This window comes from Astatotilapia calliptera, chromosome 12, assembly GCF_964374335.1.
Source record: "Astatotilapia calliptera chromosome 12, fAstCal68.1, whole genome shotgun sequence".
Classification (NCBI taxonomy): Eukaryota; Metazoa; Chordata; class Actinopteri; order Cichliformes; family Cichlidae; genus Astatotilapia; species Astatotilapia calliptera.
Window position 1 is genome coordinate 22,120,629 of NC_137433.1, and position 27,673 is coordinate 22,148,301.

At 39.1% G+C, this 27,673-nt stretch overlaps 2 protein-coding genes across 4 annotated transcripts in view; one reads left to right on the forward strand and one right to left on the reverse strand.

The window, feature by feature from the left end:
* The window catches only part of kntc1 (kinetochore associated 1), a 31,201-nt gene extending 14,127 nt beyond the window's left edge, over positions 1 to 17,074 (reverse strand). The window contains exons 1-40 of one of the 2 annotated variants that reach the window (XM_026187688.2): positions 16,739 to 17,074; positions 16,426 to 16,572; positions 16,195 to 16,315; positions 15,942 to 16,057; positions 15,684 to 15,759; positions 15,378 to 15,455; positions 15,248 to 15,282; positions 15,048 to 15,158; positions 13,071 to 13,164; positions 12,362 to 12,414; positions 12,170 to 12,282; positions 12,022 to 12,076; positions 11,833 to 11,931; positions 11,679 to 11,722; positions 11,529 to 11,591; positions 11,367 to 11,442; positions 10,790 to 10,915; positions 8,861 to 9,027; positions 8,642 to 8,753; positions 8,381 to 8,524; positions 8,236 to 8,292; positions 7,931 to 8,002; positions 7,682 to 7,801; positions 7,353 to 7,493; positions 7,168 to 7,263; positions 6,939 to 7,042; positions 6,465 to 6,567; positions 6,263 to 6,397; positions 6,035 to 6,154; positions 5,714 to 5,786; positions 5,455 to 5,522; positions 5,060 to 5,361; positions 4,765 to 4,937; positions 3,846 to 3,946; positions 2,664 to 2,808; positions 2,312 to 2,368; positions 2,049 to 2,212; positions 1,865 to 1,969; positions 1,633 to 1,761; positions 1,196 to 1,312 (exon numbers count right to left, since the gene is read on the reverse strand). In XM_026187688.2, coding sequence (XP_026043473.2) covers positions 1,196 to 1,312; positions 1,633 to 1,761; positions 1,865 to 1,969; positions 2,049 to 2,212; positions 2,312 to 2,368; positions 2,664 to 2,808; positions 3,846 to 3,946; positions 4,765 to 4,937; positions 5,060 to 5,361; positions 5,455 to 5,522; positions 5,714 to 5,786; positions 6,035 to 6,154; positions 6,263 to 6,397; positions 6,465 to 6,567; positions 6,939 to 7,042; positions 7,168 to 7,263; positions 7,353 to 7,493; positions 7,682 to 7,801; positions 7,931 to 8,002; positions 8,236 to 8,292; positions 8,381 to 8,524; positions 8,642 to 8,753; positions 8,861 to 9,027; positions 10,790 to 10,915; positions 11,367 to 11,442; positions 11,529 to 11,591; positions 11,679 to 11,722; positions 11,833 to 11,931; positions 12,022 to 12,076; positions 12,170 to 12,282; positions 12,362 to 12,414; positions 13,071 to 13,164; positions 15,048 to 15,158; positions 15,248 to 15,282; positions 15,378 to 15,455; positions 15,684 to 15,759; positions 15,942 to 16,057; positions 16,195 to 16,315; positions 16,426 to 16,563 — 4,203 coding nt within the window. In that variant the 5' untranslated portion in view covers positions 16,564 to 16,572; positions 16,739 to 17,074. Of the gene's footprint in view, positions 1 to 1,195; positions 1,313 to 1,632; positions 1,762 to 1,864; positions 1,970 to 2,048; positions 2,213 to 2,311; positions 2,369 to 2,663; positions 2,809 to 3,845; positions 3,947 to 4,764; positions 4,938 to 5,059; positions 5,362 to 5,454; positions 5,523 to 5,713; positions 5,787 to 6,034; positions 6,155 to 6,262; positions 6,398 to 6,464; positions 6,568 to 6,938; positions 7,043 to 7,167; positions 7,264 to 7,352; positions 7,497 to 7,681; positions 7,802 to 7,930; positions 8,003 to 8,235; positions 8,293 to 8,380; positions 8,525 to 8,641; positions 8,754 to 8,860; positions 9,028 to 10,789; positions 10,916 to 11,366; positions 11,443 to 11,528; positions 11,592 to 11,678; positions 11,723 to 11,832; positions 11,932 to 12,021; positions 12,077 to 12,169; positions 12,283 to 12,361; positions 12,415 to 13,070; positions 13,165 to 15,047; positions 15,159 to 15,247; positions 15,283 to 15,377; positions 15,456 to 15,683; positions 15,760 to 15,941; positions 16,058 to 16,194; positions 16,316 to 16,425; positions 16,573 to 16,738 lie in introns of both variants that reach the window. The other variant, XM_026187687.2, reaches the window with a different exon arrangement.
* A 429-nt stretch (positions 17,075 to 17,503) lies between these two features.
* On the forward strand, positions 17,504 to 27,450 carry rsrc2 (arginine/serine-rich coiled-coil 2). 2 transcript variants are annotated; one of them, XM_026188189.2, is made up of 10 exons: positions 17,504 to 17,645; positions 18,702 to 18,843; positions 19,152 to 19,192; positions 20,130 to 20,293; positions 20,484 to 20,615; positions 21,431 to 21,547; positions 25,237 to 25,322; positions 25,555 to 25,793; positions 25,908 to 25,997; positions 26,128 to 27,450. In XM_026188189.2, the coding sequence occupies exons 1-10, from the start codon at positions 17,640 to 17,642 to the stop codon at positions 26,311 to 26,313; spliced, it is 1,203 nt and encodes a 400-aa protein (XP_026043974.2). In that variant the 5' UTR covers positions 17,504 to 17,639; the 3' UTR covers positions 26,314 to 27,450. The 2 variants fall into 2 exon arrangements, with proteins under 2 accessions (XP_026043974.2, XP_026043975.2); XM_026188190.2 differs by having other exon boundaries at positions 25,558 to 25,793.
* The last annotated feature ends 223 nt before the right edge of the window (positions 27,451 to 27,673 follow it).

Sequence of the window (27,673 nt, forward strand, 5' to 3'; positions counted from 1 at the left end):
AAATTAAACAAATCTTTATAGACCTACACTGCTCAAAAAATTAAAGGAACACTTTTAAATCAGAGTACATTAGGTCAGTTTAGTAGGGGGGGAGTTGTTAAGTAGTTTCAGCTGCTTTGGTGTTATTAAAATTAACAGCAGGTGCACTAGTAGGGCAACAACCCCCACATTTTCCCTCTCCTCGTCTTTTCTGACTGTTTTTCTTTTGTTGCTAGTTTTGCATTTGGCTAGCGTCAGTGTCACTGCTGGTAACATGAGGTAATACCTGCACTCTGCAGAGGGTGCACAGGTAGTCCAACTCCTCGTGGATGGCGCATGCATATGTGCCAGTGCCAGAAGGTTTGCTGTCTCCAAGAACAGTTTTAGTAGCATGGAGGAGATTCCAGGAGACAGACAGTTACTCTAGTAGAGCTGGACAGGACCATAGAAGGTCTTTAACCCAAAAGCAGGTTTGAGCACTGCCAGAGCTATAAAATTACATCCAGTAGGCCACTGGTGTGAATGACTTTGATTCGCCTGAGTGCATAATGTTCTCTACTGGGCGCTGTGCTCACTGCCTGGCACCATAGAGCCTGATTGGTATTAGCTATGAATACCAGAATTCAGGTCCACCACTTTTCACAAATGAAAGACGGGTTCACCCTCAGAACATGTGAGAGAAGTGAAAGGGTCTGGAGAGGGTAAGGAGAGCGTTAAGCTGCCTGTAACATCGTTCAGCATGACCAGTTTGGTGGTGAGTCAGTGATATGCCTGCGGAGGCAAATCAATGGAGGGAGGCAGAGACCTCTACAGGCTAGGCAGTGGTATCCTGATTGTCATTAGGTATCAGGATAAAATCCATGTCCCCGTGGTGCAGTGGGTCCTGGGTTCCTCCTGGTGCATGACAATGCTCAGCCTCGTGTGGTGAGGCACAAGCATGTGGGGGCCATACAAACTGCTGAGTCAGCAACTCAGAGTTGCTGCACTGACATTTTTGCAAAATGGACTTTGATTTTGGGGCTGTCTTTGAATTAATATTGATCAAACATAGCGGCATCCATTCATATGTAACACATTATCTAGTCCATATCACTGTAGATATCAGCATGATTTTCCCATTGAGACCTGATGTGTTTTCTAAGTATTCCTTTAATGTGAGCATTGCATTTATTCAGACCAGAGTACCTTTGACCACCTGATTTAAATACTTCATTACCTCCAATTTGCCAAGCTTGATTCCCCACTCAGCATCAGTGATGACAGAGAGAAACCTCCTCTGTTCTTCTGCCTCATTATATAAACTACAGAGATTTGCTCCAATCCTCGCCACAGCCTGGAAGAATAAAACACCGTAAGGGATTTCTGGAATATAACATCGATTTTTCTACAAAATTGATAACTGCTTGATATAACTGATTCCCAAGTGTTTAATCTCAGGTTCTTTAGACAAACTTCAGCTGAATCTTTTCTGTAGTCAAAGGGAAAAAACAAAACGATATGACAAAGTCTGATATTTATGGACTCACTAACTGATACACAGAAATAATAAAGTCCGTTTTTGCCCATTTGTTTCTCTTAAATTTCACTTACTAAAAACAATAAAACATTTTTTTAATTACATTTTTTTTAAAAAGAAGAGATTTTATTGCTTACCAAAATCTTGTCATAGTTTTGCCAGGTGTTGTCAATAACTTTCCACAGTATTTTGAAGACTTCTGCTTTGGAGAGGAGTGTACAGAGACCAATAGCCAAATCACAATCCACCACCCTCCAGTTTAACACCTGTAGCCAATAGACAGAAACATAGATGGCTATTTAAAATATACCAAAAATGCTGTTTATCTACTACAGAATTTTTGTGGTTTTGTGGACTTGGCTGACTCACCTTGTTCAACAGTGGCACAGCCACAGCATTCAGAGTAGACGTAGTTGTCTTCCTGTGATCGTTCAGGCACAGGTTGTACTTCTTAAGCTCTTGTGCGTCATAAAGCTGAGAGGAGATAACAATCATTTTCAGTATAACGTCTTGAGAAACACAACAAACACCGCTGTGAATATCGCAGTTGTACCTGTAGGCTCAGCTTTATATCCATGACGTTTGAGGTGACGTGCTGCAGGCAGCTGCCGTACGCGTTGACCAGCACTCTGAGGGCCAATTCCAGCTGACTGCACTCCTGTAACATCTGTAGCATGTTGGCCAGGGGACCGAAGAGCGGCCGCAGGTAGTTTGAACCTGCATGCATGATGAGACATCAGGTCAACATACAAAACTGCAATTTGATAAAAAAACAAAACATAGAAAGCAGAGGACGTTTTTTAATTTCAAATCTACCATCTTCAAATGAGCAGTGTGACAGACAGGAACAGTCCAGGGAGTACAATCTGGTATCTGGAAAAAAGGTCATAAGTTATAATAAGACTTCTGGTAAAAATAACACAAGTCAAGTATATTTAAGCATTTTTTGATAACGTCAAAGGTGGCCAAAGGGCTATAGACATTATATGACAGGCAGCATGAGAAATATGCAACATAAAAGTAATACGATCAAATCAGTTTGCAAAATTAAATAAATATCAGTAGTTAAAATCAATGGCATAGACCACTAAAAGTTGCCAAGCTTAAAAAAAAAAACCCCAAAAAACAAAAAAACATTTAAGAGAAAATAAATCTGAGAATTTCTTACCTTGAGAAATAGGCAGCAAGCAGTTGGTAATCTCATACTGGACAGGCAGCACTGACACTGGGTCCAGAACAATGCAATCTTCATTAAAGACATCTTGAAAACTCCACTGAGACTGCGGGTCTTTTTCTGCCTCCGGTGTCAAATCCTGGAACGGTGCACAGTTTAAAAAGTATGAAAACATTTGCTTCACTCCGCAGCTTTGTGAGAGAGAAGCATTAAATAAATGCACGTTTATCAAAATCATGGATTATTTCTTACCATCCGCTTAAGAGATTCACAGTTAGAATTTTGTAATGATAATAATTTAGATGTCTACCAACAAATAAATCATTTAAAAAAATGAAGAGGCTAGAATATACAATTCTATGTCCAAAAAGTTTGTGTAAAATAAAAGTAAAACCCAAAGGCAATGATCTTCAAATCTCACGAACCCAGATGTCATTCAAATCACATAGAAAACATATGAAATATTTAAACTGAGAAAAAGTACAATTTCATGGAAAATATGAGCTTGTTTTGAATTTGATGGCAGTAATACAAAACAACTTGGTACAAGGCCACGTTTACCACAGTGTAGCACCCCAAACAGTCTATAAGCATCGGCGATCTCAAGAGACCAGCTGCTGGACTTCTTGTGGAGGAATGTTGTCCCATTCTTGTCTCATATAGGATTCTAGCTGCTCAGCAGTCTGGTTTGTTGTATTTTTTTATTTCATGATATGCCAAATGTTTTCAGCTGCTCAAATGTCTGGACTACAGGGAAGCCAGTTCTGCACCTGCAACTTCACCTTCAAGCCATGCTGTTGTAAAAGCTCCAATATGCAGCTTAGCATTGTTTCACTGAAATATGTAAGTCCCGCTTACATATGGGAGCACGTTATTTGAAAATCTGTATATACCTTCCAGCATTGATGGTGCCTTTTCAGATATGCAAGCTGCCAATTCCATAGAACCTCAATCTCTGAAACTCTTTTTACAGAAAATCTTGTTACTGGCCTGTTGCTGTTAAGCCTTTTGCTACATCCTCCTCTTTTTGAGACATGTTGCTGTCATCAAATTCAAAACAAACTAATATTGTTTTTCATCAAGTCGTGAAAAGTTTCAGTTTAAACATCTGAAATGTTTTCTTTGTTCTACTGGTTTATGTGATTTACACTGGATGAGAGGTAGGAAGATACTGACCTTGACGATAAAGCCATAGTTGTCTGATAACTGACACTGATGATAGACATCCATAGCAAACCGTGTGCATTTGCAAAGCTCCAAACAATCCAGGAGAAGATCTGTAACAGTTAATACAAGATAAACCTCAGAATTTGCAAACTTGCAAATTATATGAAAAGGTAAGGGGAATAAGACACGTTATGCTCACTTAGACCAGTTGAAAAAATTCCTTCTTCTAGATGTTTTTTTTACATCTTGACTCTCCCTTTAAGTTGATTTTGTGATTGGATGCCCCTCACAAACAGAAGATATTAAAAAGTGCATCTCTCAATGACGTCCTACAGAGTCATTTAGCATTCAGAGCAGGCTGAAGCCTGAGGTTTTGGCTTTAAGAGCATTCACACGTAATTTAACACTTTGATTTTAAATATGAACACCACCTCTGTACCAGTCATAAACACAAAAGACTACTGGTAGTGGTATCCCTCAGCCTCGAGTAGATACACATATATCATGTTGGACCTGCTACTTTGCTTCATTCTGGTTTATCACATTTAAAAATGTAAGTGTCTTTGTCACTTGCTCACCTACTCATCTAGCAGAGTAACCACAAAACCCCACCAGCCTTTGTTGGCTGAGGGTAAAAAAACAAAAACATCTCAACCAACTATATTTTCACTCTGTTGGGCTGAGGAAAGGCAGCTGCTTTAAAAAGACCAGACAAAGATAAGTGATAACTGTATTTTTTTTTAATTTGTTTTAAGATAGTTAGGGTAAAAAAAATCCTGTCAAACTTTGATATCACGCATGTATTCACTTTTTACAGCAAAATATATTTTACAGTAAAACTATAGATCCAGGGCTGAGTCACTTTAGTGCAACTTTCACCTGTGTGAAATACTGTTGAACGTTTGTGATGCTTTCATGTGTTCTTTACCTGAATGACACACGGTGATAGCCTGACAGGCCAGATCATGAATCACTGCTGGCAAATCCATGTCATCAGGAAGCACCATGGGGACATCCGCCTCCAGCATATGGCATAACATCTTGGCAGCAGTAAACAAAACCTTCCCTGTGCTGCTGTTATAGTGGTGCTCATACAGCTCACTGAAAACATAGAGAGAAAGTGCAAATATGACTACAAGCAAGTTTTAAATGTTTAAATAATGCACCAGGTTTTTTTAAAAACCAAACAAAAAAGCTGGCTCTGTCAGTTTCTACATGCAAACCTCAGGATCTTGAGCGCCTTGTCAACTTTGCCAACTTTCAGAGCTCTCAAGGCCAAGTCGGACCACAGCTCCTGCTCGGTGCGCTGCAGCTGCCTCCCCAGACGGCGCAAACCAGCTTCTGTGGAGATCGTCTTGGTCTTGCCATCTGGATCGTTTGCTACAACTGGAGTTGTCGTGGCCTTCCCCTTACATGAACAGCGGCCACGGGTGTTTTCGTACGCTGTGATGTGATGTTCCTGGATCTGTTTTCGAATGTTTGGATCCTCATAGTTGGAGGGAGTGAAAAAAATATCAAAGTCCTCCTTAAGAAGAGAAAGATAATAAGTCTGGAGTTTAAAACAAAATCAAATAACAGATTTAGTAATGCTGAAAAACATTTGTTAAATGAAGCTCACCTGCAGGTGGGCGATCGCCTTGAACATGATGAGGTTGTTCTCACACTCGACGCTTTTTAGAGCATCATCTGCAATGAAACACGAGGCCCGGATTCACTCTTGAATAATCAGGTGCACATTTATTGCGTATCTTTTCAAAAAGCCTCGGATAGAAAACCAGTGTCACATCGTTTTAAACAATTTTAGCTCACAGAGACTTTTCTGAAACTTCCTTCAGTCAGCCAAAGAGCAGGAGGAACGAGTCATAAATATTACTTACGTTTTTGGATTATATGCAGGTATTTCAGAGTCTCCACCATCACCTGAGCTATCACCATCTGATGTTTCTTGTGCTATCAAAGAGGAAATTCAATTCAAACCAAATGATCATATGGTTACCATAACAACCTCCAATGTTTCCTGCTGCCATCTTAAGCTTTCGATTATAAGGTTATGCAGACGCAAAAGAAATTTAATGTTTGCAAAGGAAAGTTTAGCTAGAATGACTTCAATTCTTTTAAAATGCAACACTTTAATTGAACCTTAAAAATAAATAAGCATAAAATGCACTTCCACAAAGGTGACGTCTTCCCTTCTGTACCTCATCAGATATGTGTTCTTTGTCCTCCAGCTGCATCCTGGCCCACGATGTGAGACGCTCAATCACACACTCTGCCTCTGCAGAGGGCAGCTTCTTCAGGAGAGTCAAGATTTCCTCAGTCTGCAAAAAAACACAGTACAAAAAGTCCCATACAAAAATATCAGGAACACAGAAAAGCAAAATTAGTCAGTAACATGCGGTTAAAAACTCCTGTGAGGATTTACATACCTTGCTTTGGCCTATGAGGTGGATGACATACAGGTAATTTATCTGGGATGTTGGCAGTTTGTACGCCTCAGCTAACGTCAACGAGTCTTCCAAGGACATTGGCAAGTCTTGCTTGAGGATGTATCTAATCAGCGTCTGGGGAAAAACTGAGGTTATTTTACAGATAATAAGTTGCATATTACATAGAGCAGTCCGTACATACCATAATTTGGGTGCTGTTAGACAGGTTGAAGTTGCGGATGCCGTATCCCCTGAGAAGTTTCCTAATCTCCATCAGACGGTAGCTCTCCTTTAACAGCTCCTGTCTTTAAAAAAAAGAAAAGGGATTTTATTCAGTGTCTCACATTAACCTCCTAGGACCTGGTATCTACATATGTGGACATCACATTTTAGGTTGTCTAGACCACAATACTAAATTTTGCTCTACAAGGCCCAGATATCCACTTACGAGGACATTATACTGCCGCTGTTGTATTGAAATTTAAAACCAATGTCCTCATATGTGGATATCAGGCCCTTGTAGAGCAAAATCAGGTAAAAAGATAATTCTTTGTTTTTATATTCATCAGGTCCTAATCAGCACAAACAGCAATGAAAAGTTAAAAATGCATGCCATGAAAGAGTTCAGGTCTTAGGAGGTTAAAGGTACTTGAAGGAGACAATGATATAATCATACTTTGGTCCATCCATCTCTAGGTACTGCTGGACCAGTTTTTCCACCACATTACTCCACGGTACCACAGCCTTCTGCATGATCTCCAGCACAGCATCAACCATCAGCTGGAAGAGAACACCATGATGTGAGATTTTACAGCTCCCACTGGCTGCTAGGCTGATTTTTCACTCAAATATTTGTGCACATTAATTGTCTCGTCGTGTAGCATGTAACAGTAACAGTCACCTACATCAGTGTCAGTCATGCAGCCGAGCACGGCCACTGCTTTAGCTTCCCATTCAGTGAAAAGTGTCGTGGTCTGAGAACTGCAGCGATCCAGCAAATCCTAGTGAAGATTAGGGGGAGAAACACAAACACCATTGAGTATTTGATAAACTAGTTCCTCATGTGCATGAGGTTGCAATGGAATTTTACCTTGATGTATTGCAGAAGTAGCTCATCAAAAGGAATCTTGTGTTCTTCAGTGTACGGCCTGATGCTGTTTTCCACTGTGGCGGCGATTAGCTCCGGAGCCGGCACTTTGTCCAGCATGAAAAATGCCACACTCCACACAGTCTTCTTTTAAATTGTGAAAGAAGATAACGCAGTAAACATCAAGAAAACACATCCTCTACAAAAAATAATGCTGCAGTAGCCAGCTTCAGAAGCTGGGGATCAGACCACCAGGGCCCCCACTCCTTGCCGCTGACCCAGACACAGCAACCGACCCCCTACAGCAGGGTAGATATTAAAAAAAGACAAACCTTTTCAAAGACCGAAAGGGAAAGTGAGCAGTTGTATTTCTGATGTAGGTCCAGCAGCTGACGTAGGTTGGACACCAGGGATTTGAGGTTTTCCATCTCTTCTACACAATTACTGTTATCCTTAAAAAACAAAAGAAACAAACAAAAAACAATCAATCAAAAATTATCAGGAAATTAAACACAACATCATATTAATTAAGCTGCATTTTATTGAAACCGGTAGAGCCTAAAAACAAAACAAAAACCTACAGATTTCATCCATGTCCATAAAGAGGGCAGTCCAAGCACAGCCAGGTCCAACCCATTCTGAGGCCAAGCACGCTGAAAACAAATAATGTGCATTTAGTGCAAGACTTCTCAAAGGCCTATTCTGAGACAGGGAAATATCTGTGTCCACTTAACAACATAATAAGATAAAGCTGAAATACGTTTCCCAGTTTATATAAATAAGTCCATATAAGAACTCATTTAAATTAGAGGTCTCTAAAGTTGTGGATGACTTCAGAAGCCTGGTTTTATTTAATCATTTCAGATCAATATCCTTTTGTCTTTACCTTTTCTGTTAGCTCCAGATTTCTTGCTTTCTGCTCGAGCCACTTTGCCAGGATTCTCTGCAGGGATATGGCAGCAGTGTCTTTATTAAGCATACCACTATACGTTAGAGACAATAGTATTTAGGAATGCAGGACTGTATCCTACCTGTCCTTGTGGTAACACTCTCCTCACAAAGGGAACAAAAACTGTCTTGAACCACAGGCAGAGATCCTGTGAGGGCAGGTCCTCTGGGATGGCACTGAGGATGGCTTCAAGGCTGCTCTCACCGAACTTGGTTGCAATCTGGCCCTGTCACAAAACATCGCAACACACCTTAACGCCATTGCCGAAACAATAACCACTGTTTTTGATTTAATGATGTACGAAAAGTTTCTACACATATAAATGTGGTGATATAATAATGACCTCATATCTGAGCCAAAGAAGCTGTGCACCCTTCATGTCTCCTTCTCTTAGATGGCACAGGATGTCTCCGAGATCATCAGTGCTGTTCAGAAACTCAATCCAGGCGATTCCACTGTGGATGGTAAAGTAACCAACTAAAACCACTCAAAATTGTACTCAAACAAACAAACTCTGTATAACAAAATAATTCAGAATTGGACACTACGACATTGATTTTACTTGAATTTTTCCACACTGTGGAGGCTGCAGAAGGTGGCCAGTCTGGCCAAGGCCTCCTGGATCTGTAAAGAGGAGTATCGCGTGGCAGCGTGGTTTAGCATCTTCTCTGCTGTCTCAAAGGTCGGCCATGGGGCCTTGAGGCAGTATTCCACCACATACTGCTCATCCTAGACCACGTGAAAAAATACATATATATAAATAAACAGTTGCTACTCAATAACTACTCAAGAAATGAACATTCTTTCATTTTTATCATAGTTTCATTTAATAGATAGAGACAAATATCAACCAAACATCCGGGATGAACACATTACATAAAAATTTACTTTAATTTGCATGTTACTGAGTGAAATATGTATTTAATCTCTAACCGAAATAAGCCCTTGTTAGGAAGCACAGCAGTTAAGATGTTTCTTGTTGTTGGTCACCAGGCCTTCCACACAAAAATTAGGGATTTTGGCTCCTCTTTACAGAAACTCTCTAAATCCTTTAGGTTTCTTGTTTCAGCAGATTTAGCTAGGCCACTGAATGACCTTAATGTGCTTCTTCTTTAGCCACTCAATTGCTGCAATGGTGGTGTGTTTTGTTTCCACCTCTGTGCTTGACTGTGGAGATGGTATTCTTTGGGTCACACTCACCATTTCTGTTCAAACAAGGTGGATCAAGTTCATGCCCAAGAGCTTTAGTTTGGTTTCATCTGATTACACCACTTCCTGCTGCTCCCATGTAGTTCTGGCCAGACTGATCACCTTTCTCGCGATTATCCTCACATCATGAGATAAAACCTTCCATGGAGCTTATATACAGCTTTATATTTTTTTCTCCATTTACAACAAGTGTTTTTGAAATCAATTGACTGACACAAGAAATCAGAACTCTGGCTGGGCTATAGGGAATCAAATCCTTATTTCACTCTATGACATGAAAATCAATGTATAATGTTTATGTAATGTCTTTTTTTCAAACTTACAAACTCAGCAGGGGATCAAATAGGGCGATATGACCAAAATCTCATATCCCGATATAAGAATTCTATCGTCCGATAACGATATAAATCATAAAAATGTAACATTTTCTGTAAATTCTGTGACTCTCGGGCAGCTCGTCTTGCGGGAAGTGTTTCCAGCTGCGCGTCATGTAGCTGGAGTCGAGTGTTTTAACAGATGCATGAAACTATACATTTTTAGACATAAGTTGTAACGGCCGCCGTTTTCTTTGTGAGTATTTATTACACGGCGTGCTGCGGGGAAAAGCCTGTTCTAACGTTTGAGTCTAAGGTTTATTTTTTAGCACCTGGCGCCTCTTTTTTACTTCTCATCCGTAAATAATCTGCTCTTTCACGTGATTCAGTTTATTTTGAAAAGTCTCAACAGGATCTTGAGCTTTATTGTGAAAGGTTTATGTGGAACATAAACAAGCGGACACGCGATGGTGTTACCGTCGTTGTTGCTAACCACAACGCATAAAAACAGGCGCTTGTCCTTCCGTAGTGTGGTTATATTAAATATAAGAGAAAGAGAGAACTTTAAGAAATTAATACAGCCACTACAGTGACCATCAAGACGATAAAAAAATATTACCGTAAACAATTTATTTTGCGACACCACGAAACAAACGATAGCGTAAATTGAAACGATAGACGTTTTTATATCGTCATCCGATATATATCGTTATATCGAACAGCACTAGGATCAAATACTAATTATTTCCCCCACTGTAGTTATATGAATATTCTGTAACAGTAAATTGACACCAGATTAAAAAGAATAAATAAATAAAATGCTGGCGGCTGCCAGTGCTACACCTCAGCCTCCATTTTCAAAGTCCTACGTCACCTCATTCTGGGGATCTTGCATTCACAAACTTGGGTGTCCACGCAACTTGCCCAATCACCTGGCAGGGTGATGACAGTACTGTTATAATACTCACTGTGATCTTCATCAGGTTTGTCTTGGCTTCTTCGACCAGTTCAGACCACACATCCTCTCCATAACCGCCCACTGATGCAGAGGCCAGCTGCTCCAGCACAAAGTCAAGCTTCACCTTATAGACAAGCTGAACAAAAACAGGAGTGCTTGTTGTATTCAGCACTGATTAGGATGACAAAATACTATAAGAAGCACCGCTCATCTAAAGCGACACCAATAGATACTGAAAACCAAAACCTCAGAAATCCAGCTAAATATATTGTGTGGTGCAAGTATAACCACTTAAAAATGACAAAGCCAATCTTCAATTATGCCTGCTGCTGAAGTGGTAGTTTAAATTTAGTCTCTGCACACACTGGCAAAACAAACAAACACGAAAAACTCCAGCACACAGACAACAGACTTATGTGTATCGGCTCTCAGTCTTAATCAGGGTCTGCATTGAAGAGCACCTGTCAGATCATTTGTCAGAGCCATGCAACGCTTCCCACCTTCATCATAAAATATTACATCTGTTTTTAATTCATAATGATCTATAAATCACAAATCTAAGCTTGTAGTTACACAAACTCAATTACCTCTAAATCCAGCTCAAATGTGATGGCAAACTTTTCAGCCTCTTCAAACATGTGTTTGTGAAGAAGCCTGCTCAGCCTAGAAATGAAGAGTAGTCACATTAAGTCAAATTACATCAACATCATATAGACTATAATGTCATAAACTTGAATTAAATTAGGTACCTGTTTTCAGGTAAAGCCTCTGTGAAGGATCGAACAACCACAGAAGCGACTGGCTCGCTTCGACTATTTGAAGAGCAAGAAAAAAGTTTAATGTTTGAACGGTAAGCAAAGGCCGATCATCACAATAAAACTCACTCAGACATAGCCTACCTCTCTGGGTTCTCACAAATCCCCTCGACTAAATAAAATGCATCCTGGAATTACAGAAAAAAAAGGCAACCAACTTTAACATGAAGAAATCTCAACAGACAGAAATTGCAGCAGCAAAATTAATGTAACGCTTTACTTTGTGTTGACTGTTTACCATGTTTATTTTTGTGTGGACGAGACAGGAGACAAAGGAAACATCCAGAGAGTAGCAAACAGTCATAGAGGGCAGGAATCGTATTTGCAGTGAGCTGATCTGAAAAATTCAAACCCAACATAACGAGTTCAGAGCAGATCTCTGGGAAATCATCCGTTAAAGCTTCTTAAAACTGATTTGTACTTCTACCTGACTGTTGTCTTGCTTTGTCAGCATGATCATCTTCATGCTGCCTTTATCTTGGCTGTAATACACACGTGAATGAACATTTTCAAAACTGTTTTAACAAACAGTACATGTTCACAGTTACAGTATGTTGTAAAACAGTGATACGTACGCCACCATGGAGGCAGAGCCACATTCTGCAGTGAGCTGAAAGTCGTGAACGGCGAGTTCTGGCCAACAGTGAATCATGACAAGAAAGTGCAGATCCCAAAGACTCAGAACATCCTGAGACACAAGGATAGATTTCAAACTCAAATTCTGATTCCTCTAAAAGTTCGAACTGTTTTACAAAGCAGGATCTCACCTCAGTGTCGAGGATGTACAAAAGGTTATCCACCACCACCATCTTCCTTACACCTGCAAAGACACAAAAACAGCTCCTAAAATCATCACTTCTTAAATCAGCATTAGATTCAACATTTTACTTATATAACCATGGATTTCTCTCTGTGAAACAAACGGCAGTGGATGGAGCAAAGTTTGCTTTTCTTCACGTCTGAGTTTATTGATGAGGTTGATGAAGTACTCCTGCTCGCTTTTTCCCAGTAAAGGTTTTTAATGGTGTTCACGGGAACAGTGCTGCTGTTTTGGATACTAGAAACACGTTTTCTTTCTCCCCACCTGAGCGTCACCACCTTGGTAACAGCTCTGCCTCTTTGCTCTTCACGGTGTATACCGTAAACAGACTCCGGCGCCACATTAAACTGTGGTGGCCCGTCATCACTGCTGCTGTGTTATCAGTGTTTCTGTTTCAAACTAGGGACTGTGTGAACTTAATGTTGTCACTTTTTATTCACACGCTGCTCCGAAATAAGTTTCTATTTGCAGGTCTGTTTTTAGTCACAAATGTGGGTGAAATGTTCAGGTTTACATCGTTTATTACAACAGCAGCCTACAGAGCCGTGTGCTAAATGAAGCATTGAAGCAGAATCTAATTATTCTAGTTACTCAATGAATCGTTGCAGCCCTACTTCCAAAAAAAACAAAACAACTTGGGAACTAAGAGCACTTACCCGGAATTAAGCTCCTGTCGACGGTCTGAGCAAAGCACATCTTAGCTTGATGAGGGTCCATCCTCCAGTGAGTCAAAACATTTTCTTTATCCCCCTGTCAAGATGAAAATATTGTTGTACATGATATAATGAAACGCTTGCTTTATGTTATATGAGGACTATCAAATATTTAAAATGCACTGACAAAACTGTGAGCACGAGGCAACTGATTTAGAATGACTCTGATTTAAAGACATATACACAGTCATGGCCTATGTGAATGTTTTTTTGTGCAGCACAACAATGCTTCCACGCACATATTTCTAAATGAGGATCAATGAGTTCAGTGTACGCACATGGCCTCCAATTCACCAGAGCTCAGTTCTATTGAGCACCTTTGATATGCGGTAGAAAGTCACATCATGCATATGCAGCTGACAAATTTTCAGCAACTGTGTGATGTTATTATGTCACTATAGATCAGGGCCCGTATCCCTAAAGATTCTGAGAATCCTCTCAGAGAGCTCCTAACTTAACCTAAAAATTCCTTGCCAGGAGTTTTAGCTTAGAAGTGATTCCAGAACATTTTCAGTGAACTCTGAGCAAGGAATGGATGGAAAATCCTATCTTAGTGAGGAGGTGTGGTTGACCCCGTTGCTAGGTATGAGTCATCATTTCAAAAGCCGTGATTGGTTGATCCTACAAGTTTGATGGAAATGAGCTTTTGGTGATAATGAGCAAAGGATGTACCCTCAAATCAATAAACATAATTATACACTCTAATCTTATGCTGACTGTAATTGTAAATAATATTTCACATTCAAGAAAATATCTGGAAAATGAATAGTAAGCTGTAGGGGTTATAGCCTAACATTAGAATCTAAAATATGTGAAAACTTAAACTCATTACACCCTGTTCAAATAATGATTCGTGTCTTATTTGCTCATATTAATATCCTAGCTGACATATTTTGTACTTTCACTCCCATATGGACCCTGTTGAAAACAAGATGGCCTATCTCAAGAGGCTGTCCTTAATGAAGTAGAAATCACAACGTTACAAGTCCAGTGTGGTCTTAACGAGGGTAACACGGCTCAGCTTTTAGCAATGTCTGTGATTGCAGACCCAAGTCATCACTGCTGCATTGTTGCATTTTCCCGGTTGCCAAATACCTCAGGGTTGTGATTACTTTCGTCTCCGGTGTAATAGTGTTGTGGCGTCGAGTTGGTGAAGTAATTGCATCTCTAAGGAGATCCACCACAAACATGATTCCTGCACGATCCAATCTGTAGCGTCTCAATAATTCCCTGTCATCCAGTATTTGCAGGACATCTCTCCTGCCTCTTCTGTTGGCCATTTTGTGCAGCTGCTTAGGGGAACTCCTAAGCCACTAAAAGTCCTCTTCCCTGCTCTTAGCAGATCTTGCCTTAGGAGCCCTTTTAAGCGTTAGGAATCTTGAGGAATAGCTTTTATATTAACTGGGATTGTCGTGTCACTTTTAGGGGAAATTCTAAGAAAACGTCATGACTCTGAGAATTTTCTTAGAATTTGGCCGCTAGGAGCCACTTTTTGCACAAAGATTCTTTAGGGATACGGGCCCAGATCTCTGAGGAATGTTTCCAGCACCTTGTTGAATCTGTGCCGCAAAGAATTCAAGCAGCTCTGATAGCAACAGGGGTCTAACCCAGTCCTAGCAAGGTGTACCTAATAAAATGTCCACTGTAAACTTGCCATTAAAAATGGTTTTAAACTTGCAGTATTTGGAAAAGATTTTGAGTCATTTGCCATTAAAAAGTGTAACTTTTGCTGGTATGAGACCAAAAGTAAAATGAAATACAGACAGCCGGACAGAATGACTAAAACATATCTGAAACACTATAAGGTGTTACAATCATTTCTTAAAATTCTTTCAATATGCTTCCTTTATCATGTAACACTTATCTCAGAATTGTAGCTGGAAGTCAAATTAATGAAACTTGACACTGATAGACACTGACCCCAATCATCAGGTGGACTTCATGGCCCAGACTGAACATCACTGCTGTGCTACAACCCTCCTCATGGTAATCCTTGGTGGAGTAAAAATCTATCTTGATCAAAGACTGGAGCTGAAACAGAGAAATACGTGACTATTTCTGCGTTGCTGAAAGAAAAAAAATTTGCTTGTGCATAAAAAGAGCTTTTGACCTTAACTTACCTCCTTTAGAGCTCCGACATCCATTTTATCAATAGCTGGAATGACAAAGGACAGAAATCAAACAATGGCTTTGAAAAACAAACAAACAAACAAAAAACTTAGCAGATGTGGGGCACACAAGTTTTTATACCTGACTCAATTTTTGCCAAGGAAAGGTTTGTAATGTGGAAAAAACCATCCTTAATGAGAAGGAACATGTGGTACATTCCTGCCAATAATAAACACACAACATGAAAAAAACCCCAAAAACAAACAAGCAAACATAAACCTGACATGGCAGCTAGAGCACTGCTTCTACATCCATTATATATATATATATATATATATATATATATATATATATATATATATATATATATATATATATATATATATATATATATATATATATATATATATATATATATATATATATATATCACTCTTCTCATATCACCTGAGGATGCCTTGTCTTCATCCATGATGAGATAGCAGTAGGTTTTCTTATCTCCATTTGGTTTCTCAACCAAAGCCTTCAATTTCAGAGGATACACAACATGTTAATGATGTAACACTAAATGCATCACCAGGGTTTAGTTTTTACTGCTGCTACTGTCCTGTATACTTTAGCTTTATTATTCAGACATGCATGAGACTAGATAAGATTAGATAGGATAAGAGTTAAGGCCTTAAAGATGAAAACAACCACACACACCCGGGTTAGGAGGATCCTCTTTTGCGGAACGTAGATCAAATGAAGGTTTCCATTTCTTTCACAAACTACCAGAAACTTTCCCTTCAGGCACACGTCAATGGCGTCCACATCAGTTTCTGGAAAAGAAAACCTTTGTTTATTTATACTTTTTTTAAAAAATGTATATTTATTTATACTTTACAGATGCCTCAAAACGATTTTCAAAGAGATTTTTATGGCTGACTTTTTATGCAGCCACACAAATGATGCTTACCAAAGTTAAGGAGCAGGAGGATGCTCTGATAGCTTTGATCAAACAGGATGACTGTCCTGTCAGCAACAATAAAACTCCAGTTTGAGCCGCTCGAGGACGTGAGATTAGGATCTGCCTGCACCTGTAAAAACCCAGGTTTACTAAACCATGCTTAAAACACTAATACAGGCCCAGGAGTCTTTGCCACAAACCCCTTGGCATGAGTGTGTGGTAAATATTTACATCAGTCACCTCATTAGCACTGGAGACTTTGACCAACGTGTCCACCTGATACAGGCCACTGCTGTTTTCCTCCCGGGACACACCATCGAAACGGACTGTATTTGTATCTTCGTTGGTCAGAAGTTCGACTTCACTCCACAGCGCCATTTTCAGGAGCTGATATAGGAGAGGATATCTTAACTTGCCTAGCCGCAAGCTGTCATTAATCAGGTTATAATACCAATGCTAGCTATTTAGCAGAGATTTACAAATAACAATAAAATATAAGGCAAAAAAATTGAATTACTTTTTTATTAAGGAGATATAACCGACAGCAACTCACCAGTTTACTGTAATACTTAAACAGTTATAGCAGAGAGAGCCGACATAACGCCACCGTGTTTAGCTTTAGAATTTGGCGGGTTGATGCAGGTTGTTAGGATTGAGTTGTTTGTGGTGATTGTTCCCAGAGTTTTGCCTGTCAGATGCAATATCATTACAGTAAAAGGTAAAAATCCAGAGCTTTCTGTTAGTTTAGGAGTAGCATCCCACGCGACACTCGGTAATCTATTATAAAATGTTCAATGCAATGTGTCTATGATCCAATATGGCTCATTTAAATGTTTAAGATAATTTGACCTGAGATTAAGAGACGCCTGAAAGGCTAACTCGAGGATAAAATCTAACAAATATAGAGGCGGGGCATTGCAGGAATATCCGGCGAGTCTTTTGTGTTGCCAGGTTTGGTGATTTATGGCCGCATTTGACGCAATGCTTAAACTTTAGGACTCATATGACCATGTTTACATTTTTACAAAAAACGTGTATTTTTTAAAGAACATAACAACAAAATAAATAAATGCAACAAGTTAAAAAAGAATAAGACAAAAACGATTATAAGAATACGACTATATGTTTTTGTAATAAATGTTTACTGGGTGTATAACCAATGACTATATAAAATAATTATGTCTTACAGTATTATACTATTTGTTTTTGTATTGCAGTCAAAGTATATTATTATTATTATTATTAGTAGTAGTAGTAGTAGTAGTAGTATTTCGTTTCTTAAGTTTGGCATTTACCTGAATCAGGGAGTCAAGAGGCTACAACTGGCAACCCAGATCAGATAAGCTGAGCTAGTCAAAGGGCCTCAGCAGTAAGCTACCTCTCTACCTTTTCGTCTTCGTTCACAAAGGCAGCAAGAAAATCGAATTTAGGCACAAATATTATACTTCAATATAATGTCGGTAAGTATTGTCGTGTTATTGTAATGTCGTACGTATATGGGTTTGATAGCCACTTCGTAATTTTAGTGGAAGTTTTCGGTTGTATTCATGATATTTTTCTCTTAAAGATGGCGCCTAGCGTGTGTTAGCTTAGCGGTCGAGCTAACGATAAAATTACTCCAAATATCACTGCGGTGAAGGCATAAAGAACGAAAACGGAGAGATTTGGCTGCCGTAGATTACGTGATGGGTTTCGAGCTATTCATTTAATGTGATCACTAGAATCCACACGTTTAATCCAATACAATAGCAACACAGTAGCACAAATGACTGATATGGCTAACTATGAATTAACACTGCAGTGACCCATGGTATGTCTCATCTGCTGAAATGACTGCACTTTGAAAACGGCTGTGTTTTAGTCTACGTGAGCCACACAATAAAAGGCATTAGTATTGAAGGATGTTAAATAGGTACTACAGTATGTTAATAAATGCTGAGCAATACTTAGAATAAAAAGCATAAAATAAAAATAACGTTGTGCCTGTGGACTACACAGCCTTACATTCCCTCCTTACTGCAACTGCATTAATGTCTGCGACATACATATTTTGATTATCGAAAACCTTCAGAATAACAGGGAAATCTTTGTTAATTAAGGCAACTTTATGCACACTGGTGTTGCTTACATGCGTAATCAATGTCTAATGTATTTATTGGCGTTAATACATTAGACAGAAGCTCTATTTGTCTGTCCAGATCATCCTGTGCATGTTTTGAGTATCACAGAAAATCCGGGCTGTACTTTAAGGGGTTTTTAATGGCTCCAAATAGGCTTTTGAGGGTAGTTACCTATGTAATCAAGTGCTTTTATTGTATTACAGTTCTACTGTTTTGTTTTTTACTTTAGTGAAAAGCCAAAACCACATGCATTTTACTACTCAACAAACACCTGATCAGTTTTACTCATAGGCCATGAGTTATAGTAGATAACAGTTCTTTAGATGTATAAAATTTACTTAACTCCAAAGAACTTCACTAATTAGTTCCTGTTGTGATTTTGCATGTTTGTTTCAGGTGAGTGACAACGACTCTGTTGACTTGACCAGATCTGGCTCCCCAGTTCATCACAGAAAAAGACATATGGAGTCATCAAAGTCCCCCAAAAGCTCCAAACACCACCATTCACGGTCAAGGTCACGCTCCAGGGACCGAAAACGTTAGTATTCAGTTCACAAATGGCACAAAAAAATGTCACATATGTTCGAGCTATAATACAAAATTTTGTTACATTCCCAGTTTAGAGGTAACCTAGACAAAAAAAGATTGGAAGCACAAAACAAAAACAATAAACTAAAGTTTCTGATGATCCCTAGTAGTGGTGGGCAATTTAGTCTCAACATTACCAAATTTGCTAAGAGTTAATCACACATGTGAAATCTGGTCTACTTTACACACTGGCTTCATCTGGCTTGATCATCTTGTCAGACTAACAAATTTAATCTGAAATATGCTCTGCTTTTACAGGTGACAGAAAGTACAGACGCAGTCGCAGCAGGAGCAAAGAGGTAATTAATATCTTTGTTTCTATAGTTAGAAACGCATTTGATGTGATTTTAAGGACCCTAAGTTATATTCCTTGTTAGTTGTAAGTCAAGGTGAGTATGTTTTCTTAGGTCAAACAAATTATAATAGCCAAAATTAAGAAGTGAAATAAATGGCGATGGGCTTGCTCACGTGGAAAGGGTCTTTTTTTTTTTCTTTTCTTTTCTTACCCTCGTTGTGCTCTGATTTCTCAAAGGAAGCTTTTGTCCTTGGTGATCTGTCATTGTTTGTAACCATTGTAAATGGTGAAGACTAGTTTTTCTCCTTTTTATTTTTTGTTAAATCCTGTGTGGAGATCACATGATAACATTTCTACAATAAATCATACTCAGCGTGCTAATGCACGAAGAGACTGAACAGAAGACCCTGCTGACATAGCAAAATAATATGCCTACTACTGGGACAGGTAACTATCTGCCATTCAAACTCCTCTTTGTCACACATTATGAGTAGAAAATTGGATTAACTGTTGCATCTCTTGCAGCTGGGGATGGGCATAATTAATCTAATTAAACTGAAATTGAATCCAAACACGATCAAATGTGTGGGTGTAAGGAGTAAGTTGGATGCCCGAACCTACATCAGCCTTTCAGCGGGCACAAACTAATTTGGTTTGCGCTCAGTTTTTGTCATCAAATTGGGGGGAAAAAATCTCCTTAAAGTGTTTCCTCCTCCTAGCTTATTGAATAAAATGACAACTTGCTGGTCCCTGTTTGCCCACACTTACACTTCTCTAAGTTCTCTAAGAATGACATTCTGTAATTTTTATGGAAGTGGGTTTGAAATGACAAGGTTTTATTCAGCTTGTCAATTTTATTACATACCTTATGGTCTAAGCCATGGTACTAACTCTTTTTGTTGCACTATTTTCCTGAAAGAGACAACTTCTTCTTAAAACAGGCACGAAAGAGGGACTCTGAGAAGCCATCAAAATCACACAGAAAAACAGATGAACCGCAAGACCAAGAGAGACTTTCGGCAGAGAACGGAGAGGAACGTTCCAGGCGCAAGGACAGGAAGTCTTCAAAGGGCCGGAGCATGTCCAGGTCACACTCCAGAGAGAGGTCAGTCTGCTCAGTAAAGTAAGACTGCAGCAGGTCTCCATACTTATGACAAAGAAAAATGCAAATTGATTAGAATTGCTAGCTGTAGCTTCTGGATGACCTGAGTCATTTATCAAACTTTGAGAAGAAAAACGTGCCAAGAAATACAGAAATGCCTGCATTTGTTTCATGTCATTAATGTTGCTTTCAGACGGCATCACAGCAGAAGTAGGGACAAGCGGCGATCAAGATCACGCAGCCGAGACAAGAAGAAGAAGGCCAGGTCTCGCTCGGGTTCAAGGACCAAACATCGTCACCATAGCAGAAGTCGCAGTAAGAGCAGGTGGGCTCAGCTGAAATCGCGCCGTTTCTTATGCCAATGAAGTGCTTTTGAACTTTTGTCTTAGATTTTACATGTCATTAACCCTTTAAGACCGGTCGGAGCGGGCACGCTCCGTTTTGCGTAACTATTTTTAAATCCCTGTAGAACTGCTAGCGCAATATTTTTTATTTTTTTTTGCATATGAAACGGGGGAGTTGTACTTACATCTTATGCCATCAGCTTGCTCTAGGTCACAGTTTCCATCCACATATAGCTTTGCATAAAACTGGTGTTTTTAAAAGTCATGTTTAACTTTATGCTTTTCTGTATAGTTTCCGGGATGCTTAGAACTCAAATTGCACTGCTGGAAATAGTTTTGGTTTGTTTTTTGCAAATTTGCATTATAATATATATTTACGTTTTTCCTGCAGTATGTAAAAATTGGTGTATCTCAAAAATAAAACTATGAAGATACTCAAAATAAATTTCCTGTGGTGGGAAACTATTTTGTGCAACTTTTTGTATTTACAGTTTTGAGGGATAAACCTCTTAAATTTCTCTAACTAGAAATGTTTATTTAAAAAATATATATAAATTAAATTTTTTTGTAGTTTATTGCACTTTTTTTGCAATTTATGCAGTTACTATGCACTTATTGCATACATATTATTAAGATTTGGGCTATAATGGTTGTATTGATGTATAGCAACTTGAAATTCTCCAGCATGTAAAAATATAAAGATAAGCTCTGGCAGACTTGGTTCTTTGCTAAGTCTTAAAGGGTTAAGAGTATGTTAGTTGGCTGACTTTGTTTTTGGTTTGTTTTCTATCTCCAGGGAGCATAAGAAAAGGACTGAAAAGGTGCGCAGGAAGAGCCGAAGTAGGACTCCTAGTCCACCCGCCTTCCGAGGCCGAAACACAGCCATGGATGCTCAAGAGGCCCTAGCAAGAAGGTAAGAAAACGGCTGACGGGAAATGTAGACCTTTGATGTTTGGCTTTAAACCTGTGATTAAAAAAAAAATAGATTTAAAGCGCAGCCCAATAAGTAAGGCTTTTGTTACTGAATCTCAGGTGCAAGTTTAATATCGCAGTTTGTGGTTACAGTCAAGCTTCTCATTCATGTTGCACTTTTTACTAATGTTGTTCATAAAAGTCTAAAATGATGATGGCTGGTTTCAGCATTCATGGTTCCAACAAAAGGCGCTAACTTTGGTAGCAGAAAGTGAGCTTAGAGAAGCTTTAGCTTCATCAGATCACTATCAGATGTGCAGGAAGACATTAAATGGAGTTTAAATCTTGCTGGGTCATGATGGAGTTTGATATGCAGAAACTCAAAGGTAGTTACATTATCTAGAATAGAATAGAATAATCCTTTAATTGTCCCACAAGGGGAAATTTGGTTGTAACAGCAGCCAGAAAGACACATATACAACAAACAGGACACAGAACAGAAACATACACAATTTTTCTTACATATTTACTAGGGGTGCAACGATACACAAAATTCACGGTTCGGTTCGATACTTTGGTGTCACGGTAAGCTTTTCTTTGGCTGTCACTTCTTCACCCTGACCTGTCTTATTTGGCTCAGCAGTAGGGCTGAACGATATATCGCATTTGCGATAATATCGCGACATGATCAAGTGCAATTTTCTAACCGCAAAGGCTGCGATTATACTGCGATTATAAAGCTGTCCAAATTACTACCATATCCCAGAATTCATAGCGCGGCCCAGCCAAACTCCAGTTTCCAGCAATGGCGGCCGCTACTAAGTTTTAAAATTACTCATACTAATCTTTCTGGGTCACAAAATAAACTTTTAACATATTTTCAGGCGAGAAAGTAGTTGTGTAAACATCAAATATCTGCTCGGTTTATCAAGATATCCCATATTTGCAAAAGTGCTTCGACGTTTTCAGAGGCGTCTGCTACCCACCAGCTCGACAGCTAGCCGGGAGCTCGAGGATTACTGATGCGGCCGAGAACGGCACAACTCCCGGCACATCATTTTCAGATCACCGCGGAGTTTCGCTGCTCGGGTTAAACGTAATATATAAGTCACTTAGACAACCTAAAAATGTTATTGTTGGGCTTTTTTCAGTGTTTTGTTTGTTCGTGAGTAAATCGGTTTGGCTGAGATTAAAGTTATTAGATTAGATAAAATAAAACTTTATTAATCCCCCGGGTGGGTTCCTCCTTGGTTTTCACACAGCTGACTAAACGTCAAACAGAAAACTTATTAAACAGAAGTATGAGACAGTCGAGAATTTACACCAGTGTCTGGTTATATTTTAGATAGCAAGAAGCAGACGGCCGAGTTTATTAAACTCCACCGAGACAGCGGTGACGCTAATCAGAACTAGACCGTCCAATTTCACGCCTTTAAATTTTAAAGGCGTGTTTGTGTGTGTGTTTATACAATTGCTATTATGTTTGCACTTTATGTGTAATGTTACTGACTGCAGAGATCAGTAAGATGTGTGTATTTTTTATTTATTAGTTTTATTTATTTAATATTATTTTTTAATTGAATGACTGTCTAGTAGTTCACAGATGTCGAAAAACTGAGTGTGGTAAAGCCACTGATTTTTTTTTTTTATGTATATTTCTGCAATCTGCACATTGTACTGACTTTCATTTTAATGTTTACACCAGGGTTCCTTGTCAGCACTTTATGCTCAGATGTTTGTAAGCTAAAAATAAACTATTGTGTATGTTCAAATATACTGTTGTGATTGAAGAAGTTAAATAAAAATGTCAGTCATCAATTCATGCATCACCTCATGTCATCATAACAGAGGTCTGTCTTCCAGGAAAGAACAGTTTAAAATTAATGTAATATAGTATTGGCCATACTATATGATGTATTGCTTGTCTTTGTTTAATAATACAGAAGACAAAGACCTTAAAAAATAATCGCATATCGCATCGCAATCGCAATATTGGGGCAAAAAATCGCAATTAGATTATTTTCCATAATCGTTCAGCCCTACTCAGCAGAACTAAAATATATATCCTGCTGCTTTTACACACGCACTCACATAAGCTCAGCGATTCTCTGCGCGATCAACCTCTCACATGTTTAAGCTGCGGGAGATTTCACTTGTCATGTTTGCGTAGTAAGCTAACGATTGATAAGACGATGTCAGAGGAATTGGTGCACAAATTATCATCACTCACCAATCAGTGCTGTCGCTCTCTATACACAGTTCGCACGATTGCAAAGTGAAAGCAAAAAAACAAGCGCAAATTCAAACGCGACTTCAATATGTCACATATTGACAGTGGCTCACCGATGCCAATGACATAATTACCCAGCTACATTTCTGAAAGAATGCAAAAGCATTGACATATATTTTTCCTACAATAGCCCGACGGGCAGGGAAGAGATAGATTTTGGTAGCCCGACTGAAAAAATCGCTAGCCCCGGGACGTCGGGCTAGCGATATTGCGAGCCCTGTATCTGATTGAGGAATCACTCATCTTTGGAAAAGAGAGTTTATTACAGAGAAATGGCTCTTTCCAAAATAAAAGCTATACTATCCGCTTCTTCTGGGCTATATTCTCAGCAGCATAAGGAGAATCATGTGCTAACAGCTGTCTAAATGACTCGGCTAAAGTTAGTAGCATGCTTGTTGTTTTGGTCTTTGCACTAGGATGATGTCGGTGTAAATGTGCAGTCATATTCGTTGTGTTCCCACTAGTGCTTTCAGGTTAATCTCGTTGAAATGACCTTAACGCCACAACACGGCAAATCTCCGTTAACGAGCTACCGCCGATTGCCCCGTGCATGGGGCTAGACAGCCAACACGTTAACGAGCTAACTGCGCTAACACACTAGTTCCCACCCATGTAATTGAGCATTGCATGGCACATCCAACATACTGTTTTACTTTAGTCCATGACTCGCTTACCTTCAGGGTCATACGTCACATGAAAACCAAAATAATTCCAAACGCCAGATCTGAATGAGGGTGGGGGAGGTCCATGTTGCAAGGAGAGCTTAACTTCTGTCTTGCTAGCTTGCCCTGCGCTCTTCCTTCTGACTATGCTATCTGTGTTGAGCGCTCAGTGGATCTGCGCTCGACAGTGCAGCCTAGGCGGAGTAGTCGAACACAGATTCACTGAGCGCTCAACACAGACAGCATCGTCAGAAGGAAAGTTGATAAAATAAATTACAAATGTTGTATTGTTCGATACATATGCGTACCGAACCGAAAGCACTGTATCGAACGGTTCAATATCGATACGAATATCGTTGCACCCCTAATATTTACATAAAGGACAATGGTTACTATAAAGAGTGTACTGTACAGTTATTAAATTAAATAAAATTAAAAAAAAATCTGTAAATAGGATTAAATTCATTAAGTGAGACCAGCTCCTTAAGTTCCTGATGCAACCCTAAAGCGAATTGTGTCTCCTCCTGAGATTAAACTGGGAATCTATTATTTGTTAGGCAAATGGAGCCCCTGGTTAAACACACTGGCCTTTTTGGTAGCATCAACACTCCCTCTAGTGGTGTACAGTATGGCTCTAAGTTGGAAAAGTATCCTGGTGTCTTTTTACCATTATGGTTTACGTGTAGGTCAAGATCTTTTGTTCATTTAACCCAAAATGGTCTCCACTCTTCTTTCCAGGCTGGAGAGAGCAAAGAAACTGCAGGAGCAGAAGGAGAAGGAAATGTTTGAGAAACAGCAGCAGCAACAACAGGAGATCGCTGCAGGTGAGAAGTGCTAACTGTGCACAAAGTAGAAACTTTAGCGCCTGAATCAATTTTATTCAATTTTATTTATATAGTGCCAAATCACAACAACAGTCGCCTCAAGGCGATTTATATTGTAAGGTAGACCCTACAATTATACATACGAGTCAAGATTCAGTTCATCAGGATGGTCTGTGTTTTGTTTTGTTTTTTTTTCTTTTCTTTTTGTTTTGGTTTTTTTTCCTGCCAGCAGCAGCTGCTGCAGCAGCTGTCTCAAACCCCGCCCTCAACGTCGCGGCTCTCCTGGCCTCTGGGACGCAGGTCACACCTCAGATCGCCATGGCAGCACAGATGGCAGCCCTACAAGCAAAGACGCTGGCAGAGACTGGTATTGCTGTTCCCAGCTACTATAACCCATCTGCTGTAAACCCCACGAAGTTTGCAGAGCAGGAGAAGAAGAGGAAAATGCTATGGCAGGGAAAGAAGGATGGGGTAAGAGCTGGTTTATTTATTTATTTTCTTCTTCTTTAACTTTTGAAAAGATGCCATATTTATCATGTTTTCTTTTGACTTTGTTTTGGGGGTTCTTTTCTTTTCTTTTCTAAGGAGAAGTCCCAAACAGCCGAGTTGTGGGAGAAGCTTAACTTTGGAAACAAGGACCAAAATGTTAAATTTCGCAAACTGATGGGTATTAAAGTAAGTAGAGCTGTTAATTTTATCAGCTTTTTGTACCAAATCCACAACTTGCAACTTTTTTTTTCTTTTTCTTTTTCTTTTTGTTAAGCTACAACTTGTCAAATTTAAACCAAATGTTTTGCCTCTGCAGGGCGATGATGATGTGGAAGCTGCCAAACCACTGAACGATGATGGGATGAAGACACTTCAGAAGCAGGAGGAGATGTTTAGGAACCTCGATGTTCAGTATGAGATGGCTCGCTCTCAGACGCACACTCAGAGAGGAATGGGCCTCGGCTTTTCCTCCTCGTTCTCACGTGGGATGGATTCCATGTAGTGCCAAACTTGGCTGTTGTCGCCACTCTCCTGATCATACAGGACTCCCAATTCATTGCTAGCCCTCAAGCTTGCATGGATGTTGCTCTGAACATGTAATTTATTTAAAGGCAAAGGTCTCACATATTGGAACATTGTAAATATCCAGTTGCTGAGTTTGTCTCAGTGTTTATTAATCTGTACATCTCTGGAAGAGGAGGCATCATTTTGATGGGCTGATGCTGGATAAAAGTACATATGTTTTGAATAATGTAACTTTTAAAAAAAACAACAACTCATATTGATGTGATTGTTTGAACATAAACTGAATATGTGGTTCAAGTGGACACTGTTTACATCAATTTAGCAAAAGGTCTGAGGTCAAAGTAGCATAATCGGAATCCTTTAGTTTGTCTTCTCCTGACTGGCAGAAACGACTTATATAAAACACAGTGTGTATTTTCTGTATTAGAGGCTGGGTTGTAATACACGTGGTCTTCTGAAAGGTCCTGCAGAGAGATGAGCCGGGAAGAGTAAATGTGTTTCAAATGTTCTTTAAATAATCTAGTTTTGTGTCTTAAAAAGTTTTTATAACACATCACAGCAATTCATTTTATGTGATATGGGTGGGTCATAACATGCTTCAGATTAAGGGGATGCTGGGAAAGTAACAGTACTTACAATAACCAGTGTTTTCTATTTATTACTGTCTTAATCCACCCTGATTTGTTTATATTTTGCTTCCAAGGAGCCACTTAGAGCTCTTGAGGATTTCTCAACGTCTTTTAAAGATTTCTTTGGACACTGGTTGCTTTTTCACTCATTTTCAATCCAGGCCTTGTACCCAACCATTTTCAGAGGATTGTCTTTTTATTGTGAAGCCACTTAACTCTCCAAGCATAACAAACTGCGTAGAAATGTTGCTACGGGAATAGGGACTGTAAATTAAGTAATAAAATGACTCAACCTGACTGACTGCACACAAAACAGAAACAAATACATGTGCTGGAAAAATACACAGTACAACTGCATTAATGAGAAAAAATATATAAAACCAAATTAATATGAATTTCCATGAGATCAGGTTTTTTGGTGAGTGTTTTAAAATGTAAACCACTATTTTTTTTAAAGTAGAATAAAAGGGTGAGAAATTTAGAAATTAACTTTCATTTTTTGATTATTTATCAAACATAAATGCTGTACATTACTGGAGAAACTGGGACAGGTAAAAACAATAACTCATGGTCTTTAGTTTTTTTATGTTGTTAGGTCCAACTGGAGATTATTCTAAAACAAATCCTTACATGATTCTGTTTCAAACATGTAAGAATTTGTCTTTGATGTTTGTGGCATAATTACTAATAACAGAGTAGGTAATATTT